Genomic DNA, 21854 nt, shown 5'->3' on the forward strand with positions numbered 1-21854 from the left:
GGCCTACAGAGGCCGGCACTCACCCGGATCAGGACACAGCTGCAGCCAGCCAATACAAACATTTACTGATTAGGGCTATTCATTAATCTGATTGTCCAGCAGTGCCTTGGGAAAAGCGCGCTTCGGGTCACCGGAGATGGGTCAATGATTGGTTGCCGAGGCGCAAAAACGTTCCTTTAGCTTAGAACAGCTCTCGCTTCCAAGACCAGACTGCTCAATGATGGAATGCATATGCAATAGTACCATCATTTTAGTGCCAAGTGAATTCAAAGGCCCCCATGGCCTGCACTCGTATCAGGCAAACTCACTGGCCCGCGCAGTTAGGGCTCAGACATTGTGCGAGTGCATTTCAATGTCTAATTTTGCACAGGTCCAGCAGCAAAGGGGACTCACCGTCCCTGGAACATGATCGATCCGTTAAGCACATTATAAATAAAACATTAGTGAACCACCAAGGCGTGTCGCTTGGATTGCCTGCGGAGGCGCAGTGGAGCTGTGTTGTGCTGGTGTTTTGGTATTCGTGCAGCGGATCAACGGGAGAAAGACTTGTTTCTCCGGCCCGCTGCCTCCACACGGAGAAGGCCCATTACCGTATTATGTCACGCAACAAATGACGAGTGTGCCTCGTGCCACGATGATCAATCGATGCCAAATTGTGGGTTTGGTTTCTAGACCAATACATGACGTCAAAGGCCACATCAAAGGTCGTCCAAGATCCGCAAATTGTGTGTTAGTGAAGCTTTTCTCATATTGCTTGGTACCAATTGTTAGGGTTTAGGTATACGAAGGTTGATACGGTTGATACCCTTAGCTAGCCTCCACGGCCACCATAAGGCCGTTTTTGCTACGTTAGGCGGCACGGGCGGACATCGATAGCAGCGCCTCTATCGGTCACTAGGGAAAGCTGGGCTGTGGGCGACGATATACCGGCTGAGTTGTCACACGTTGAATAGGTTTATAGCCATCCGTCTTGTGAAAAAGTTGAACTTTTGCCTTTAATGTTTCTACAGGCAATTTTAGAAGTGTCTTCACATGGATTACAAAACCGTTTAGATTATTGTATTCACTTCAAGCCTTCCCTATTGTTCTTGATGATGCGGGAACTATTTCTAATTAGTGTTTCTAGCTTAGTAAAAGAACATACTGTGCGAATGATGAAAAAAGCATAAATGGAAGATTTTAAATGCAATTTTCTCTAACAATTAATGGTAAATTCTCTACATATCAAGGAAAAGGTGCATGCTAACTGATAATTTAAAGTTCTTGGGGCCAGTTGTTTTCTTTTTTCTTACGTCGCCCCAATGGCCGCGAATACACTTGTGATAACGCCTATCGAAAAATAAGAAAAAAATGTACACATCACACACCACCAAACTAACAGCCAAACTGAACCAAACTCGTGTTCTGCAATCGGGGTGGCTACAGTTCACCCACGATTCTGTTGATGGATAATCATTCAGCGTGTGCCGTCGTGCATAGGCGGCGGAACGATTTGAGACAAGGGGGGGCACCAGCTCAAGGAGCCAAACCTAGGGTACCCCCAAATCCTGTTTTCTCATCGGATTTAGGCCACTTATTTTTCGTCACAGCCCTGACACGATGTTTTTTTTTCTTTTTCTTTTTACTAAACGAAAATGGCAGAACACTCCCGTATGTGTGGTTAACTTGAAGCTGATCCTCAAGTACCTATGTGTTTGTCTCTTTCTTATTCTCGTTTGATAAATTCCATTAACCCTCGCCCGACGAGGGGGGTTGATGCAACCCCCCCAAAGTTTTTCGCAAATAACGTAAAAACGGCGGCGCGTAGCACCGCCAAATTTGGCATACCTTCTGGGGCAACATTTTCGCACCTTTCCTGAAAATTTAAAGTCCCAGTCATTTCAGGTCAGGTCACCAGGTCACAAAAACCGGTACAAGGTCAGGGGAAAATTTGGCAAAATATTGTTCAAACACCAGCTTTAAGTTTTTATTGGTAGCTTTCGGAAGCGTTACAGCTTCCTTCGTCAGCCTTGGATAGAATTCTTAAAAAGACAGATAAACACGTAAATACAAAACAATTCAAAATTCAAAAAACGCCACTTAAACTCAAAGTGGCGCAGATATTCGAGAAAAGCTCGTTTCGTAATTCGTAGCGTTCCACTTCGTTGGCGAATTCGCGTACATGAGTAAGCACAATAAACAAAAATACACCGCACGAACATTGAACTATCATTTAGTCGCCTAGCCGAGCACACGATACACATCTGCCACCATGACACCAGGTTTCACATTCAGCACATTTCCTCTCGCCTTGTCGATAAAAATACCCTCTTTGATTTTTCGTTTCCTCCAGTCAGACTCGTAAGCTAAGACTTTCACATCTCCCCAAGCGACACAGTGGCCCGTTTCTATAACATGTTTGGCTAGTCCTGAATGATTCTCGTCCAAGTTGCGTATCGCCCTCTTGTGCTCTGTTTCTCTCGCTTTAATACTACGACACGTTTCTCCTATGTAAATTTTTCCACACGCACACACATATTGGTAGACCACGCCCGTCCTGTGACACATGTCCCTCTTGTCCTTGGGGTGCACCAGAAAGCTTTTCAAATTCCTCTCTGGCCTGGTAGCAACCCGGGCAAACGGTTTGACCGCGCGTGTAACTCTCTCCGTGACCCCCTTCACGTAAGGTAGAACAACTAAAGGCTTGTCCGTCTGCTCCTCTCTGACCCCAGTCCTCTTTGGTCTGGCTAGTTTCCTGCGAGTGGCCTGAATGAAATGTTTTGGATAGTTGTTAGCCTTAAGTGCCTTATCTATGTGACCCGACTCAGCCTCCCTACTCTCCTGACATGATACGAAAGTTTCGCCCCTCTGTACCAATGACCGAATCACCGACTCCTTGTGCTGTTTACTGTGATGTGAGTTAACCCGCGCGGGGCTGGGGGGGGGGGTAAATTTTACCCCCCCCCCCCCTCGCGAATTTTTGCGATATCTCAAAAACGGCGGCGCGCAGCGCCGCCAAACTTTCAGTACCTTTTCTTACATCAATTTGACACGTTCCCTGAAAATTTGAGCGAAATCTGTCGGAAAATTTTTGAGAAATTGACGTTTTAGTGACGTCATGTTCGCCATTTTCGCCTCAAAAACGGCAAAAGTTCAAACGCCGCTAACTTCTTCATTTTTAAAGGAATCAAGACGTAACAAAAAAGGTTATACGTAATTTTACTTTGTCTATCAAATGGCTATCTCGGTTTTTTGAAAATTTTGGATTTTGGCCTAAATTTTTTCAAAAAACTGATTTTTTTGGGAAAATCATTATAAAATCCAAAATTTTGAGTCTATCGAAAAAACCGGAATATATGTCAGAGAAGTGGTCTATGTGCACCTACATACCAAATTTTAGAAGAATCGGTTCAAAAATGTGGGAGTTATTCAAAATTTTATGACGTCACGACACACAAAATTTTTGAAAAATGACTTTTTTGAAAGTTCTAGACCTCGTACGGAAACAAAAATAGCACCATTCGATTCGCCGTGAAAAACTGCATCAGATAGACACCTTTTTAGGCCTTAACAACCAACTTCAAAATTTGACCTCACTTGACCTGACCTTGACCTGACCTCGACCTGAAATTCATCCAGAGGTGGTCCATATCACTTATTGAGTGTGCCTATTGAATTCTATGAGTAAAATGACCCTTAAAACATATGTCGCACATGCCCTTTTCTATATTTTGTTTTTTTGGTGACCTGACCTGACCTGACCTGACCTTGACCTTGACCTCTGAATGATATTGTATGCAACGAATATTGTCTTGGTAGCCTAAGAACACGTTTTGGGCGATCAGTCTCAGTCCATGACTCCATTCTTCGGCAACTACGGTGCAAGGCCGATACTGTAGAAACTTGCAATTTGTACCCTTGACCTGACCTTGACCTTGACCTCAAACTTTAAATTAAGTACATGTTTTTAGTAGTTCGTGATGAGAGCTTTCGATTGGCGCTTGAATTTTCCAAATCGGACCATTAGTTCGGGAGATAACAGGGGGGTAAAATTTACCCCCCCCCAGCCCCGCGCGTTCGGCTGGAGACCCCAGCCCCGCGCGGGTTAAAATTTAGGTAGCTATCTGTGTGTGTTGTTTTCCTGTATACTCCTGTCATCACCGTCCCGTCCTCCCCCCTCCTCACCTCTACGTCCAAAAATGGAAGAATGCCGTCCTTCTCCCTCTCCACCGTGAAAGCCACCCCTGCCGCCTGACTGTTTAGGTGCTCGTGAAGGCTCTCCACCAAGTCCCCTTTCATCACTACAAAAGTGTCATCCACGTAGCGTCGCCAGACCTTAACTGGATGGGCAAAAGACTCCAGAGCTCTCTGTTCCAGCTCTTCCATAAAGAGATTGGCTACTACAACACTAACCGGACTACCCATCGCTGTGCCCCTTTTTTGTTTGTAAAAAGCGCCGTTTACCTGAAAGTACGTCGTATCCAGGCATAGACGAAGTAGCATGACTATATCATCGACATCCATGGCAGTACCTGCCAGAACATCACTGTCGCCCTTCTCTTCCTCAGCCTGTAGCCTTTTTTTGGCCACATCACAAGCTACCTCAGTTGGAACCGAGGTGAAAAGAGAAGTGACGTCGAATGACACCATGTTTTCATCTTCGTCCAAGTTTAGAGACTGCGCAAATTGAACAAACTCCTTCGAATCTTTCACGTGGGAGTCGGTCTTCCCTACTAGTGGGGCTAGAATACGGGATAGGTGCTTCGCTATAGGGTAGGTTACTGACCCGATCGTGGAGACTATAGGTCTCATAGGAACCCCCGGCTTGTGGACTTTTGGCAAACCATAGAAGAGCGGTGCCTGAGGGTCAGACGGATATAGCTGTAAGTACTCCTTCCTGGACAAGTGACCCTTCCTTTCTACAGATTTCAGGGCATCTCTTACTTTACGAGTATAAGAAGGCGTAGGATCCTTAGGTAACTGTTCATAGGTGTCCACATCTGACACCAGGTCATTGATCTTTGATCGATATTGATCCGTACTCATGACACACACTGATCTACCTTTATCGCTAGGCAAAATCATTATATCATCCCGGTCCCTGAGATCATTTAAAGCGCGCCTCTCGTCTGCCTACCCTATAGCGAAGCACCTATCCCGTATTCTAGCCCCACTAGTAGGGAAGACCGACTCCCACGTGAAAGATTCGAAGGAGTTTGTTCAATTTGCGCAGTCTCTAAACTTGGACGAAGATGAAAACATGGTGTCATTCGACGTCACTTCTCTTTTCACCTCGGTTCCAACTGAGGTAGCTTGTGATGTGGCCAAAAAAAGGCTACAGGCTGAGGAAGAGAAGGGCGACAGTGATGTTCTGGCAGGTACTGCCATGGATGTCGATGATATAGTCATGCTACTTCGTCTATGCCTGGATACGACGTACTTTCAGGTAAACGGCGCTTTTTACAAACAAAAAAGGGGCACAGCGATGGGTAGTCCGGTTAGTGTTGTAGTAGCCAATCTCTTTATGGAAGAGCTGGAACAGAGAGCTCTGGAGTCTTTTGCCCATCCAGTTAAGGTCTGGCGACGCTACGTGGATGACACTTTTGTAGTGATGAAAGGGGACTTGGTGGAGAGCCTTCACGAGCACCTAAACAGTCAGGCGGCAGGGGTGGCTTTCACGGTGGAGAGGGAGAAGGACGGCATTCTTCCATTTTTGGACGTAGAGGTGAGGAGGGGGGAGGACGGGACGGTGATGACAGGAGTATACAGGAAAACAACACACACAGATAGCTACCTAAATTTTAACTCACATCACAGTAAACAGCACAAGGAGTCGGTGATTCGGTCATTGGTACAGAGGGGCGAAACTTTCGTATCATGTCAGGAGAGTAGGGAGGCTGAGTCGGGTCACATAGATAAGGCACTTAAGGCTAACAACTATCCAAAACATTTCATTCAGGCCACTCGCAGGAAACTAGCCAGACCAAAGAGGACTGGGGTCAGAGAGGAGCAGACGGACAAGCCTTTAGTTGTTCTACCTTACGTGAAGGGGGTCACGGAGAGAGTTACACGCGCGGTCAAACCGTTTGCCCGGGTTGCTACCAGGCCAGAGAGGAATTTGAAAAGCTTTCTGGTGCACCCCAAGGACAAGAGGGACATGTGTCACAGGACGGGCGTGGTCTACCAATATGTGTGTGCGTGTGGAAAAATTTACATAGGAGAAACGTGTCGTAGTATTAAAGCGAGAGAAACAGAGCACAAGAGGGCGATACGCAACTTGGACGAGAATCATTCAGGACTAGCCAAACATGTTATAGAAACGGGCCACTGTGTCGCTTGGGGAGATGTGAAAGTCTTAGCTTACGAGTCTGACTGGAGGAAACGAAAAATCAAAGAGGGTATTTTTATCGACAAGGCGAGAGGAAATGTGCTGAATGTGAAACCTGGTGTCATGGTGGCAGATGTGTATCGTGTGCTCGGCTAGGCGACTAAATGATAGTTCAATGTTCGTGCGGTGTATTTTTGTTTATTGTGCTTACTCATGTACGCGAATTCGCCAACGAAGTGGAACGCTACGAATTACGAAACGAGCTTTTCTCGAATATCTGCGCCACTTTGAGTTTAAGTGGCGTTTTTTGAATTTTGAATTGTTTTGTATTTACGTGTTTATCTGTCTTTTTAAGAATTCTATCCAAGGCTGACGAAGGAAGCTGTAACGCTTCCGAAAGCTACCAATAAAAACTTAAAGCTGGTGTTTGAACAATATTTTGCCAAATGAATCCGTCCCAGCTCAACAACAACATATATAATCATATCAGGGGAAAATTGGACTAGCTTAGCGGCAACTGAATTCCAAAGTTCACTAAAATTGGTAACAAAGTACACCATTCGATGCGCACTGACGTCCTGAGTTCACTGGTGCTTTTATTTTTGCTCTATCTTTGCTAGGTAAAAAGTTATAAGCGAAAATTTTTTAACATGTTTAACCCGCGCCCTGCTGGGGGTCCTGGATTTCCACGCCCTGCTGGGGGGGGGGGGTGTTTGAACACCCCCCCCTTCTAACTCGGCTCCTGGGCCACGTAGCGATACGCGGAAGGCGGCGTTCGAAAGAGCGTCAAAAATAATGAGGAAATCACTTCGGTCAATTTTTTGGTCAGGTCAAAGGTCAGGTCACCAGAGGTCATTGAAGGCAAAATTTCGCCGATTTCCAGGTCGAAGGTCGACAATTTCCAAGAAGCCAACGCATAACTCGGGAACCAATAGAGCTACAGCGCCGCGGAAAAGCGCATTCGATAGCCCTATTAACGCCCTTTCTGAGTAATTCTCTCAGATTTGACCTAACGTCAACGGTTTTGCCTGCAGGGGGCAAAAACTGCAAAAATAGCCGATTTTTTCGGAAACAGTTTTTCTGCAATAACTTTTGATCCAAGCCTTGTACGAGCTTACTTGTACCGGCATCGTGTTCCTCTCGTCAAGACGCATCGAATGAACTATAACTTGACCTTGAAAGGTCAACTTGAAAATTTGACCTCAGGTCAAGGTCATGACCTGACCGGATAGGGTCATGTTGCATATCAGTCGATCCGTATCGTCGAGCTGAACACATCTAAGGCGTTTTCATCGCTCTAGCATGCCTCTATCAAAAGTTATTTGCGAAAAACTGTTAGATACCATTCGTGACCTAAGATGACCTCAGGGCATAAACAGGGGTCACGGATACCATTTTCATGTTCAGTGTGTCTAAACCACTTGTAATTCAGTGTTTGGGAGTGTTTATAATGTCTTTCGTCCAAAAGAGGCGCATTTCAATTTTCTCCCATTGACTTATAATGGGGAGGTCGCAAAATTGACCTGACCTTAGGTCATCGATGTCAAAATTCTGAGATATACATTTTGTACATGCTATTGCTCTTAGCAATCGCTGAAAGTTTCAAAGCGATCGGTCACTCGGTGTAGCTATGACAGACATTGAAACTTTTTATGAGGTGAGGTCACTTCAAGTGACCTGGTGACCTGACCTTGAATGACCTTGGTCTGAAATTTTCACAACATGTGTAGAATTGATGTATGATAAGGTGTACCAAAAACGGCGGCGCTCCGCGCCGCCGTTTTTGAGATATTCGCGAAAAACCACAAGGGGGGGGGTGTTCAAACACCCCCCCCCCCAGCAGGGCGCGGGTTAAGCAAAATTTTTGCATTCATACCCCCAAAACCCCCTAAATATTGACTTAGAGTCACCAAACTTTCCTAGGGGCGAGATCTCCCATGGACCCACCTACCCTGTAAATTTGTCGTTTCTAAGTGTCATAGGAGCCAATCGCGAGGGGGGTCGTACCAACCCTCCCCCCTCGCCGTCCGTGTTATGGAAAAGGCCCTCGCCTGGCGAGGGTTAATCCTACATGTATCAAATTACCAAGAAGCCATTGCAGTACTAATCAGTGGCGAATCCCAGGGGGGAGGTCACATGGGTCATGACTTTGGGCCTGGGGTCACCACATGCCTGCCAGGAGCACCACAGGCCTGACAGCCGACAGGGGCACCACAGGCCCGCCAGGGGTACCACAGGCCTAGCAGGGACACCACGGGCCTGTCAGTGGCACCACAGGCCTGTCAGGAGCACCATCGGCCTAGCAAAAGCACTACAGGTCTTCCAGGGGCACCACAGACCTGCCAGGGGCACCAGAGGCCTGCCAGGGGTACTATCGGCTTCGCAGGGGAACCACCAGCCTCGCAAGGGCACCATGGGCCTGTCAAGGGCACCACAAGCCTGTCGTTGGCACTTTAGGATTGTCAGGGGCACCACAAACCTGTTAAGGGCACCTGCGTTCTAACAGGGGCACCACAGGCTCGCCAGGGGCACCACAGACCTGCCAAGGCCCAGGGACACCACAGGCCTAGCAAGGACACCACAGGCCTGTCAGGGGCACCACGGGCCTGTTAGGACCCATGGCACCCAGGGCCCATGCCGTGGGCTTGTCAAGGGGCAGGGTAGGTAGGTACCACAATCTTTCCAGGGGCACCAGCGGCCTAGCAGAGGCACCAGTCATCACACGACTAACCAAAAATAAAGAAAATAGAAAACTGAAAATAGGGTACCACCAAAATTAAGTGGCCGAAATCCGTTGAGGTTTTCATTTTGGGTATAGGTAGGAGCACCACTTCGATTCATGACCCTTCCCTTGGAGTTTTCCCGAATCTGCTCCTGGTACTAATACATCAAATTTAAGGAGGGGCACCTTGCTATTGGTGCCCCCCTTGCAGAATTCAAGGGGGGGCACGGTGCCCCGGTGCCCCCCCCCCCCGTTCCGCCGCCTATGCCGTCGTGACAGCTTGTCATTTGCATGCCGGTAGTAATTAGCACGATCACTCTGTTTTCAGCCAGTCATGTTGTCGTATAGGTTAGCGTAATCGGAGCAGCACACAAGTCGTGATCATTGGCGAAAACAACCCTGTTCTAGGGCTGATTGATTCCGGAACATTTCGCAAAAGAATGCGCGTAATTATTTGTGAAATGCACCAAATGCAATCGTTATGATGCATTTATATCAGTCGTCGACAAAGTCACCTATGTTTGTCCTATTTTCTGCATTTTGCGGCGTTTGTTGTGTCCTGTTCCTCCACCAGTTGTGACCGCTCGTTCGCTCAAATTCTCCGCTAGTGTGACCCCTCCGCCCGTCTCCGCTAGTGTGACCCGTTCCTTCGTCCTTCTTCGTCAGTGTTCCCGGTCCGTGCGTCTCCGCTAGTGTTCCCCGTCCGCGTGTCTCCACCAATGTGACCGTCCGTTCTCTACGATCCGCAGAGCCGCGCGTGTCGATCGAGTCCGACTCGCAGGACCTGTTTGTGAACGCGGGCAGCACGGTGGAGGTGCGCTGTGTGATCGCGCTCACCGTCTCGCCGCCGGCGCACACGTTCTGGTACCAGGACGGCGGCCGGGTGGTGCCCGACGGCGCCCGGCTCCGCGTGCTCAGCCAGCGGTCCAACGACACCACGTCGGTGTCGACGCTGCACGTGGAGCGCGCCCGTCTCGGCGACTCGGGCAACTACACGTGCGCTCCGAGCAGCCTGCCGTCGGCCAGCGTCCGACTGCACGTGCTCAATGGTGAGCGGGGCAACGTGTTCTCCCGGCTGGGTACCGGGCATTGGAGGGTCAGCGGAGGGTTCCAGGGACGCCAGAGGGTAACAGGGGGTCTGGAGTCGGCGGGTCGTCGATACCAGGTGGCGGAATTATTGATTATGTCGTGGAGAGTGGGATACATGCGTTACAAACAACTATTTCTGTGAACCTTTTGTGAACTTCAATTTCGTTTGAAAAGCGGCGCCGGAAAGTGCACGGCGCCATGGTTTTATATTGGCTCAGATCCGGAGTGAAATGCCAGTCGTTTGTCACAACCTTTGACCGAACGCCTCGCAGATAAACGGCCAGATATCTCAGAGGCTATTTGACAGCGCTGTGACGCTGACCTATTGCACCAATATTTTGCACGACTTACTCACAGGCATGAACTGAAGGTCCGTCCTCCCTCCCTCCCACCCTCTCTCTCCCTCCCTCCCACCCTCTCTCTCCCTCTCTCCCACTCTCTCTCTCTCTCTCTCTCTCTCTCTCTCTCTCTCTCTCTCTCTCTCTCTCTCTCTCTCTCTCTCTCTCTCTCTCTCTCTCTCTCTCTCTCTCTCTCTCTCTCTCTCTCTCTCTCTCTCTCTCTCTCTCTCTCTCTCTCTCCCATTGTCATTAACGCACCATTACCCTGCAATGTTGTAAAGTGTGAGTTCTCACTAGGCACAGGCCGCCGTCTATAAGATTATCGCGTGCCAGTTTATCGCTGACTGGGACGGAACAGTTCATTTCGAGGCCTACAATCAAGCTCCATTTAGCGAAATTTGATCTCGCATATGTCGTCATGAGCTCATGGGACTAGCACATAAAACAGTTCGTAGAAGCATTTCGCTTCGGTGGCATGACAGATCGGTTATTTGAGCAGACAATATGGGCTGTCGAAGTCGCGAACTTCGCTCAGAACGATGGTTCAGATTGAACTGATGGGAAATGGCACACTTGGAAATTGATTTTTAACTTGAGCATGTACATGATAAAAAATAGTTGAATTTATATGACGCCAGCTTGGAAGTGTTTTATATGTCATCTTAGGCAAGATAATGCATGCTACTTGAAAGGAAACTATTCCTTCAATCAATTGTAAGTACGTACATACTAGATACATACTACGTACATACATACGTACATACTTGTACGTACGTACTGATGGATTCGTTTTTGCTTTGCAGGATTGTAAAAGACAACGTTCTTTTGTGTTGTACCTATATGTTTCGATTATTTTACGGATGGCCGTATGCCTGACGATTTACATGTTACTGTGGTGAGCTCAGCCTGACGTCCGACTTTGGTCCGTATGACTCAGATATAAACATAACTGGTCTATAGCGTCTGTTATATGCATGCGATTGCATGATGACATGGTTTTGCAGCATGATATGTCTGTCAACCAGCGTAAATGTCGCACGAGGCACAGCATAAGACTCATACCTAAGCACCGCAATCCAATTTTCTAATGCAGCCACACAACTACCCACACTGGTGAAGTAATTGCCAAGTCTTGGCCGTATGCAGCTGTTGTTTGCTGTTGACATATGCAACAACTACTGTAATGGATTCCGGGTACCTAATAATTTAATAGTCATGATCGGCTCGCTGGCACGCCGTCGGGCGCCTGATGAGAACATTGTGTGGTGCCTAAGTGGTGCTGTAACACGGGCGTCGAATACTGATGGCATGGTGTCGCATATCATCCGACCACGGCGGCTACCCCCTCCCCTCCTCACACAGGGGTCGTAGACCGTCACCCACTAGCCGTCGCCCGGGGGGGGGGGGGGCGATCGCCCACACAGTCCGGGGGGAGGTCGAAGGCTGAGGCCTCAGGGTCGGGTCATAGGCTCGAGGCAGGCACTCAGCGGCACTCAAACCCGCTATAACTTCATGCACTTACTGCTAATTAGCAAGAACTATGTGGTCAGTGTTTCCAAACACGTGTTTCCGTGCATGTGCATTCCTTTAAGTGCACGATAAAAGAAATAGTGCCTTGTCATAAATGTAGGCCGCAAAATGGCCTAGGTAAATGTCTGGCGATTTTTATTGTCAACAATGCGGTTCATAGCTAGTGTTTGCAGTAAAAGACAATGACAAATGACCTTTTGCTGACCGCCAGTTCTTATGCACGGTTATTGCCTTGTTGATCAATAATCCATAAGCTCTGACTCGTAAATGTCGGCTGAGTTAGCGTTCATCCTTGTTCATAAATCATAAATTCAAAATGTAACTTGTTTTTTGCATGATACATTGACATTTTGAGAAAAAAAAAAAAACATCAATGAAAGCTGCTGCTGTCATCACTATAGAATGAAAATGTTGTCGCACCTGTGTTTGCCAGAATTTAGCGTTCATCACTACTCGAGTAATGCCAACGCACACTCGCACTGAATGTACAGTAGGGTTGTTCAAAAAAACCGAATTTTGGAAAAGTATATGGGCTCATGGCTCATGTGGTGCGGTATTCTTTTCTGAGTCCAATGATACCCCTTTTTTCGAAAAGTATTACTGCTAGGCGCTGCTCAAACGGCTTAAAGAGGACCATGTTACGCCCGCCGACCGGCCGGTGTCAATAAGGGCGAGAATTCGACGCCGCACGGCGGCGGCAGCGCCTTATCGGCACCACGCGCCACGACATCTGCCGGGCGGCCGGCTGGGCGGTGGGAAGTTATAAGTGCGTGGTCTTATTGCACACGATCGGGGTGAACTATCCCATGTTTTCGGGGCGGAAATTTTCAGTGCAGCATCGGTGCGTCTGCCACGGTGGTCTTTGTCGATGGTATAGAAAATGACTCAAGCAGAGCTCAGAAAAGACTGAATGATTCCGGGTAGTTGCCTCGAAACAATCCGTTTTAAGAATACAGCTGCCTTCTTAACGTACTGTATCACTTGTTAATTCTTCAAAAAGCAAGCTCTGAGCAATAACAGACTTCTTTGCATTGCTGTTGACAATTTAAGTTGCTTTTGGACGGTGGCTCGCAGCCCCAATATGCTGCCGCGTAACTCTATTCCAACGACGAAACGGCAACGTAGCGAGAATCGAAAATTTAACGAAGTAGGTACAACAGGAGCTGGCAAGGCTCCTGCATTGGTCTATCCGTCATGAGTGACACACCGGGTTAATGTGTCACGTCAGGGCAGAGCTGTGTTCTATGCCGGGTCTGGATTCGGGTCTTGATCGGCATCGGTGGGCACGGCCGCCCCATGGCCAGACTGCCGGCGTCGCTTATGCTCGAAGGATTGGATAAACGGCGCTTGATTTATATGAGTAGGTACTCCGGCGAATGTCTCTACTCATGTCTCACTTCGTCACACTGTCAGGGTGGCCACCCTGTCATTCCCAGACATGTTATGTTTTCTTTCGACCCGCTAATCTAAGCTACACCTGGCGTCGATTCTGTTGCCCCAGCATCTGACATCAACGTATCTGAATAATGACATTGGTGACGCCTATGCTCGTCAAAGCCACCCCCAAACTTGGGCCGATGACTGTCGGGTCTCCTCCATATTCTGTCCTTGTGCATACTGCATTGCCAGCCCCTGCTGTACGTATATCGTGAATTTTCGATTCTCGCGAAGTTGCCGTTTCGCCGTTGGAATAAAGTTGCGCGGCAGCATATTGGGGGTGCGAGCCACCGTCAAAAACTAACGTAAATTGTCAACAGCAATGCAAAGAGGTGTGTTATTGCTCAGAGTTTGTTTTTTGAAGAATTAACAAGTGATACGGTACGTTAAGAAGGCAGCTGTATTCTTAAAACGGATTGTTTCAAGGCAACTACTCGGAATCATTCAGTCTTTTCTGAGCTCTGCTTGAGTTATTTTCTATACCATCGACACAGACCACCGTGGCAGACGCACCGATGCTGCACTGAAACTTTCCGCCCCGAAAACATGGGATAGCTCACCCCGATCGTGTGCAATAAGACCACGCACTTATAACTTCCCACCGCCCAGCCGGCCGCCCGGCAGATGTCGTGGCGCGCGGTGCCGATAAGGCGCTGCCGCCGGCGCGCGGCGTCGAGTTCTCGCCCTTATTGACACCGGCCGGTCGGCGGGCGTAGCATGGTCCTCTTTAAGCCGTTTGAGGAGCCCCTAACAGTTAATACTTTTCAGAAAAAAGGGCATCATTGGTCTCAGAAAAGAATACCGCACCACCTGAGCCATGAGCCCATATACTTTTCCAAAATTCGGTTTTTTTGAACAACCCTAATGTACAGGGATGTTCACGAAAAACTGACACATTTTAAAACGACTTTGTGAGCATGTGAGAGCTCACGGAGACTTGACTTGCATGCCATTCGAAAGCCTGTTGAAAAAAGTTTTGTATCTGCATAGCTCCTTTAGTTAGCATCACATGAGCTTCCAAATAAATAAGAAAGCGTTAAAATGGGGAAATTTGACTTGGCGACAAAACTTAACGGAAAAACAATGAAGCTCTCGCGGCTGCCATCTGCCACCACGACTGAACCAGTCTACGAATTCGTCTAAAATTTGACATATTAACCCGCGCCCGGCTGGGGGTCCTGGATTTCCACGCCCTGCTGGGGGGGGGGGGGTGTTTGAACACCCCCCTTGTAACTCGGCTCCTGGGCCACGTAGCGATACGCGGAAGGCGGCGTTCGAAAGAGCGTCAAAAATAATGACGAAATCACTTCGGTCAATTTTTTGGTCAGGTCAAAGGTCAGGTCACCAGAGGTCATTGAAGGCAAAATTTCGCCGATTTCCAGGTCGAATGTCGAAAATTTCCAAGAAGCCAACGCATAACTCGGGAACCAATAGAGCTACAGCGCCGCGGAAAAGCGCATTCGATAGCCCTATTAACGCCCTTTCTGAGTAATTCTCTCAGATTTGACCTAACGTCAACGGTTTTGCCTGCATGGGGCAAAAACTGCAAAAATAGCCGATTTTTTCGGAAACAGTTTTTCTGCAATAACTTTTGACCCAAGCCCTGTACGAGCTTACTTTTACCGGCATCGTGTTCCTCTCGGCAAGACGCATCGAATGAGCTATAACTTGACCTTGAAAGGTCAACTTGAAAATTTGACCTCAGGTCAAGGTCATGACCTGACCGGAAAGGGTCATGTTGCATATCAGTCGATCCGTATCGTCGAGCTGAACACATCTAAGGCGTTTTCATGGCTCTAGCATGCCTCTATCAAAAGTTATTTGCGAAAAACTGTTAGATACAATTCGTGACCTAAGATGACCTCAGGGCATAAACAAGGGTCACGGACACCATTTTCATGTTCAGTGTGTCTAAGCCACTTGTAATTCGGTGTTTGGGAGTGTTTATAATGTCTTTCGTCCAAAAGAGGCGCATTTCAATTTTCTCCCATTGACTTATAATGGGGAGGCCGCAAAATTGACCTGACCTTAGGTCATCGATATCAAAATTCTGAGATATACATTTTGTACATGCTATTGCTCTTAGCAATCGCTGAAAGTTTCAAAGCGATCGGTCACTCGGTGTAGCAATGACAGACATTAAAACTTTTTATGAGGTGAGGTCACTTCAAGTGACCTGGTGACCTGACCTTGAATGACCTTGGTCTGAAATTTTCACAACATGTGTAGAATTGATGTATGATAAGGTGTACCAAAAACGGCGGCGCTCCGCGCCGCCGTTTTTGAGATATTCGCGAAAAACCACAAGGGGGGTGTTCAAACACCCCCCCCCCCAGCAGGGCGCGGGTTAATGTTTGGATGGATTATGTTTTATACTATTGGCATATTGTGGGCAAATTCCTAAGGAATGCCAAAATTGGCAGGCTTGGAAGTGCTGATGTCAGAAACCATGGCCGCATGCTGGCAGTCACTGTATGTAGAGTGGTACCGTGCCATCTTTTAACAGCTTCTGTTAGCTACTGTAGCGGAAATGGGTCGACGTCTACACCATTTGGTGGTTCTGGCACGTCAGGGCCACCCTACGTACAGTAACGGCGATCATCGGTCTCACACGAGAACAGGGGGGAGGGGGCACTTGTCTCGCGCATCACCTCTCACCCATAGCCGGTCATTTCGCTCTACCTCAACTCCGTGGACTATTCCTGTGGGGTCACGTGAGTGACATGATCTGTAGCAGCGGCCCAAAGGACATCAAACCTCCCGACGAGTGCAGTGAGAGGTGCTGCAATTCTCCAGGCACGTGCCCAAAAACGGGGAATAATTTCCTGTTTCGGGCTGAGTCGTGCACTGCTCCAAAAACTCGTCATCTGCAAAATACGCTGTAACTTCTTAGAAACGAAAATGACATGATCCCAAAATATGTCAATACAAACTTAGAAGTCCACTCTATTTGCCCATAGCATGATCACCGTTCTGAGGGCAAGTGTTTTCTCGTAATTCGGAAATAAAATGTGTCAGTTTTTCGTGAACATCCCTGTATGTATTGATACCGTGTGAAAATGATTTAGGCCAGAAATTACGTGGATTGTTGCAAATTAGCCGAATGTCACAAGGAATCATCTTTTTTTGTAGCCTAGAATTTTTTATACAAAATAATTCATTTATTCATTTATTGTTCTGCTACAACCCTTCAAGACCCCGCCCTCAAAATTTCCAGCGTTCAAATACGAGCGAACGACGGTCACCATGATTCGCCATTTATTGTTACCGAATGTCTGGGGATATGCCTTTTTGAACCGAGCTGTGTAGTGTATAGGCTGCTCTCGCCATTTGTCGAGGAGCCGCTGTCGTTGTTGGTGAATGATCAGCCATTCTGAATGTGCCATTGGAGATCGGCCCGCTACTGAAGTAGCGCTGCCTTCCGGCCGGCCGCCGGCGTGCAGCGCTCCCAGCATGAATTGATTGGCGGCGGGCGTGTTTTTTGGAGCCGACTGACGACACCTCTGGGGACATTTCTGCCCCATCGAGACCAGCTGGGGGCAGAACAGCGGCCAGTCAGCCACAGGCAGAGTGGTACAGCTAGGCAGAGGACGAGGACAGAATGGTACAGAGCGGTAATTCAAAAGTGATATGCATGCAAACTTTGGAATGGTATTGTGGCTACTGCACTGCCATATGAATACATCTGAGTCCATAGCATTGCTGTTAGCTAACAAAGTAACGTAACAAGTGCGAACCCCTCCCCCTCCCCCACACCTTTTCACCTCGCATATTCCAGCAGTTTATTCGCGGCACAGTGGGTGTCGTATGTCGTAATGCCGTGGCGCCTGCACTTCAATTGGCCTTCTGACTTCGCCGGTAGTGTCATTGGAGATTCCAAACGACGGTAGTTTGCCCTAGCGTCGTGGCCGCAGTTCGTGTCGTTATGTGCACTCCGATATTAACATTTCAGCGGAGCGCCGGTCGTCTATGCTAAGTATGGGTTAACGATTCCATGGCGGCGTCGGAATATGCTATCGACGCGCCGTGAGCGATGGGGCGACGGGTGTCCCTGGCGGGCGGCGGCGGCCCGTGTCTGGAGCGACCGTCGGTATGTCCGGCCATCAGCTGAACCCCCTATCCCCCACCCTACCCCCCTCCAGCCTGAAAGCAGCTCCACTCGCTGGTTAAACAGCGCGACGTTCCGACAAGATCCGCCTTTTCATCAGAAACATTGGATTGACATTGATCGCGATTTCCCGTGGCAATGGCCTTGTTGCATGACAACAGTGGTCGGCGTGGCGCAGTTTTGTCCATGGCCAGGAGACGCTTGGATTTGGGAGTGGTATGGGTGAGTCTGACACCGGTTTTTACATGGACCGATTGGGCATTGGACATTCACATCGATGCCGACATTGACGCAACCGCAGCCAGGATACTCTTTAGTGGGGATGATTGAAATGGACTGTCGGTAAACAGCGTTCACCTGTTTTCGGATGGCAATGAGCCTCCCGGATTATCTCGTATAATGACCTCCATATGCGACTTTGATGGTGTGAATCTCATTGATCATTGATTATCCCATTTGGTAACGTATTTTATTTGCGGATATAACATGGATTTTGATGGCAGTTAGTCCTAGATAATTCCTCTCTGCATTGCGCTGTAAAGCTGCCAGTTGGCCGTTTGACCGCGGGCCGGCGGACAGTCAGCGCCATCGCCGGCAGCGTACCTCGTTTGTAAGCGACTTTCTACGACGGGCCCAAGTTCGACACAATGGCTGTGATGAAAGCATTGGGAGCGGCGCAGCACCGTCACGAGTGCCTCGTCCCGCTGCCATTGTGTGATTTGCTGCTCTCGGGGACGGCCGCGGCCCGATCGGTCGGCATTGACGACCGATCGGGCCGTCAATGCCAAAGCTGACAATTAGGCCAGTTTTTTTTTTTTTTTTACCAGTCACTCATGTCGTTGGAAAATAAAGTACACAATTCACAAACAATCACCAACCAACAGTTTGACCGTTAAAATTTGTCGTCCTGCAGCCCAGTAGTTAGCATCAGGCTTAACATCAGGATGGAGGTCGTCGAAGCCGGATCTGGAAAACTGTGAAGTGAAGCAAAAAATCAGGAAATAGAGGAAATGTATCGAATAGGTCAACTGAAGCTATTATCATGAATATGACATATCAGCTGAGGTTTTTGGTGGATCAAAAAACTACAGCTAGGTAGCGCGTTGAACATATACCGAGTCTCAACGGAATGTCTTGTATAAGACCACCTTCCATAGCAGTGATGCACTGGCTGTGCCTGTGGCCTATGCCCGCGCATTGGCTGCTGACTAGCAAGCAAGTACAGTTTTCAAAGGCATACAGGATGAAGGTTAGTTTTTTTCAACGCCTGATTGAAGCATATGCGGGAAGTTTTCAACCGACTGCTGCCTTTATTGTCGGCTCGCTGCGTTGTGAACGAACACCCTCGAGAAGGGTGGTATGTGAAAGTCCATCAACTTCAAAGTGAGGATGCCTCATACGGAAAACCCCACTGCATCAAATATGAATTTGTTGGGTGAGCTTATGCGAAGCATGCAATTTTAGATGCGACCTGGAAGTGTAACCCAAAACTGCATTTATAATTTGTTTAGTGCTTCAAAACCATTTGGTCAGACCTTGTGCATTAGCGACTACGCAGTGGTACTGCCTACGTTAAGTTTACTTTTCAGAGTTAATCAGTTCCTATCAGCATATGTACCTCCTTAGCTAGTGAATGGCTATAAAAATATGCACACGCATGTCGTTGAGGTTTTCCTCGTATCTATAATTTTTTATTGTGAATTCTATTGCATATTTTCTGACTTAAAAAGTAACAGCGACATGCGCGCCAACTTCGCCACCGTCACTGCGACATTCTACAGGGAAGCCCACTGATAGTGGCTCCCAGAACTGCGATAATTACCAAACTTGGCGCACTCGCTGCTGCTTATAAGAATGCCACGTTCCCGGAGGCCGAAGTGTGTCGCCGGCGGCGATTTGGGCCAGCTGTATCAGCGGCGGCGCCTGATGGTACCGAGTCGCGCCCCTCGCAGCGTCTCATATCGCCGCAGCCGAAAATGACAGGATGGTTAGCGCCACCGGGATGGCGTCGCTCCAGCTGCTGCGTCGTTTGGCGTTACGAGCTTTGGGCGTTACGGGCCCTGGGCGTTACGAGCGCGGCCAATCGGTGTCGCTCGCCGCCCGCCGCCGACCCGGGTCGGCTCGCGCCGGCCGCGACGGCGACTGTGGTGGCGTGATAGCGAGCCGGCGCGGCGGCGCCAATGCCATGAGACGACATTGGGGTGGCCGGCCGGGTATCATTGCTGTCAGCGCCGGTAATGGACCACTGACTGCGTGCGGAGGGAAGGGGAGGGACTCCGGGGTCCCACCACTGACAGTGTGCTCTCTGACGCTCCGTGTGTGTCTGTCTGTCGACAGGTGAACACCACGCGGCCATGCAGGACGGTGTGAGCGCCGGGTGGCCGGCGCGCCGCTCGCCGCCGCTCTGGACACTCTGCCTGACCCTGCTGCTGGTGCTGGACGCCCTGTCACCGGCCACCCGGGCCGTCCGACAGCCGGCGACGGACGCTGCCCGCTCCCCGGCGTGATGGATGGCCGCGTCGATCGGTCGGTGGTCCGCCGCGGCGGCGGCGGCGCGCTCCTGACCGCCGCCAGAGCCCACCGCCGCCGCTACCGACGGCCGTACCCCTGGGACGGCCACTCGCCGGGAGAGAGATGGAGCGCCGACCGGCCGCCGACGGGCCCGTGCACAGGGCGGGACCCCGAGCAGGACTGGTGAGGTTTCTCCCAACTGTTGGTGTCGCTGGCTGACTGTCGATGGACTACCAGTTCTGTTGGTGAGGACGGACAGCGATGGAGGGACTCGGGGCGATGGTAACGTCGCTGACCGGTCGCGTCTGTGGGGGGAAATGAGCGGGGCGTCGGCGGTCGATAGTTTTCCTCGCGCGCCTGTCGTTACCGCCTGCCGCTGACGACTCGGACTGCTGCGCCGTTTCCGCGGCTGGCTGAGTCCGCCCTCGGTCGGCGACTGTTCGTATTTGGCCGTGCTCCCGCCGCCGTGTGGTGAGCCAGACTCTCGGAGAGCGGCAGTTACCGTGCGCGGCACGTCGCGACAAATGAGCGGCCGGTGAGCCAGTTAAGCCTCGCTCGCGCCGGACACTGGCGCCCAAATAGCCGCTGTCGTCTATCAGCTGGGGTAGGTGAGACGGTGAGAAGGCCCGCGCCCGGCAGACCGCACAGGAGCCGATGGGCCGACACGAGACTCTAATGAAAAGTTGTCCGGTCTGGGACGACCACGTGCAGGTCCGGGACGGCCACGTGCTGTGAAATGAATTGAAAACGCGCTGTTCAGGCGCAGTGAAACTCAAACAGGTGAGATGTAAGATGTGAGAGGGCGGTGAGATGTTAGCTCTGAAAAATCATGTGGAGAGGAGACTTCATGGGGCTAATGTAAGCGTCCAAAAACAATGGTTCTGGCTAAGGAATACTGTTCACAGAATTCTGCGAACGGGTTTTGGTGTTATAACGTGCATGTTCAAGATGTTTCATTGTGAGCAAAACGGTGGTCGTTACTGAAACTTTCGGCTAAATAATGTCACAAATTTGTCCAGCAAGATAATCATGATAATGGGCTTTGGAAGCGGTCGAGTTTGTTGTTACACTGTTTCCCGACCGCTGAATATGGTGCTGAGCTGGTTCCATGGTGTTCGATGGAAATAATCATGTTATATCGGGTCCTCCATGTTCAGAGCGGAGATTCGGGATCTAATGGTAGGTATGCGTGGTGTGATGCCAACGGTTCCTTCAGAGAGCGCCATGAGAACAGGCCCCGCGATGCCTGAACTGATCGTCGGTTATTCCAGTTGTCATGGTGCCATGTTACACTTCTTGTGGCGGGTGCCGACACAATGTGGACGTGTGTCGTCCTGAATAACATTCGCAGTAGCTCGAAAACAATAAAATGGTGATCGCGGAATATGGAACTGGTACGTTCGACCGTCGTCACAATCAAGCCCATCTTGTGAGTGGCTGCTGACACGGGTGGGAGGCCGTTTGTGATGGTCCTATGCGGCGCAGCATCCCCCAACTATAACAAATGTACACATACCCTTCCATCCTGCGACGGCGGTGCTCTTGAAGAGATGTGAGAGCCACAAAGAGAGACTCCGCACAGTCATCGTGGAAGGATCAAAGAAAGCAGTCGCCAGAAAGAAGGCTAGATTCGCAACTAATGAAGCGTGACACGAGCTTTTCAGGGTGACGTAAATCTGGCGATCCACCCATGCGTTTTGATTAGAGTTTGAGTAAAGATTTTGTTCTGTAGATATTTATCCTTCACGACAAAAATTGAACGTTAGTTGCACCAGGCATGACACATCTGAGCGAATTCCGGCTTTAACCCGC

The 21854-nt window shown here is 49.4% G+C and overlaps 1 protein-coding gene across 1 annotated transcript in view; it reads left to right on the top strand.

Moving 5' to 3' along the window:
* LOC122391986 (zwei Ig domain protein zig-8-like) overlaps positions 1–21426 on the top strand; it is a 42200-nt gene extending 20774 nt beyond the window's left edge. Inside the window, exons 4-5 of the mRNA XM_043386373.1 lie at positions 9779–10078; positions 19869–21426. Coding sequence (XP_043242308.1) covers positions 9779–10078; positions 19869–20038 — 470 coding nt within the window. The 3' untranslated portion in view covers positions 20039–21426. The remainder of the gene's footprint in view (positions 1–9778; positions 10079–19868) is intronic.
* The last annotated feature ends 428 nt before the right edge of the window (positions 21427–21854 follow it).

Source organism: Amphibalanus amphitrite, unplaced genomic scaffold (assembly GCF_019059575.1).
Source record: "Amphibalanus amphitrite isolate SeventyFive unplaced genomic scaffold, NRLGWU_Aamphi_draft 000464F_arrow, whole genome shotgun sequence".
In the NCBI taxonomy this organism is placed as follows: domain Eukaryota; kingdom Metazoa; phylum Arthropoda; class Thecostraca; order Balanomorpha; family Balanidae; genus Amphibalanus; species Amphibalanus amphitrite.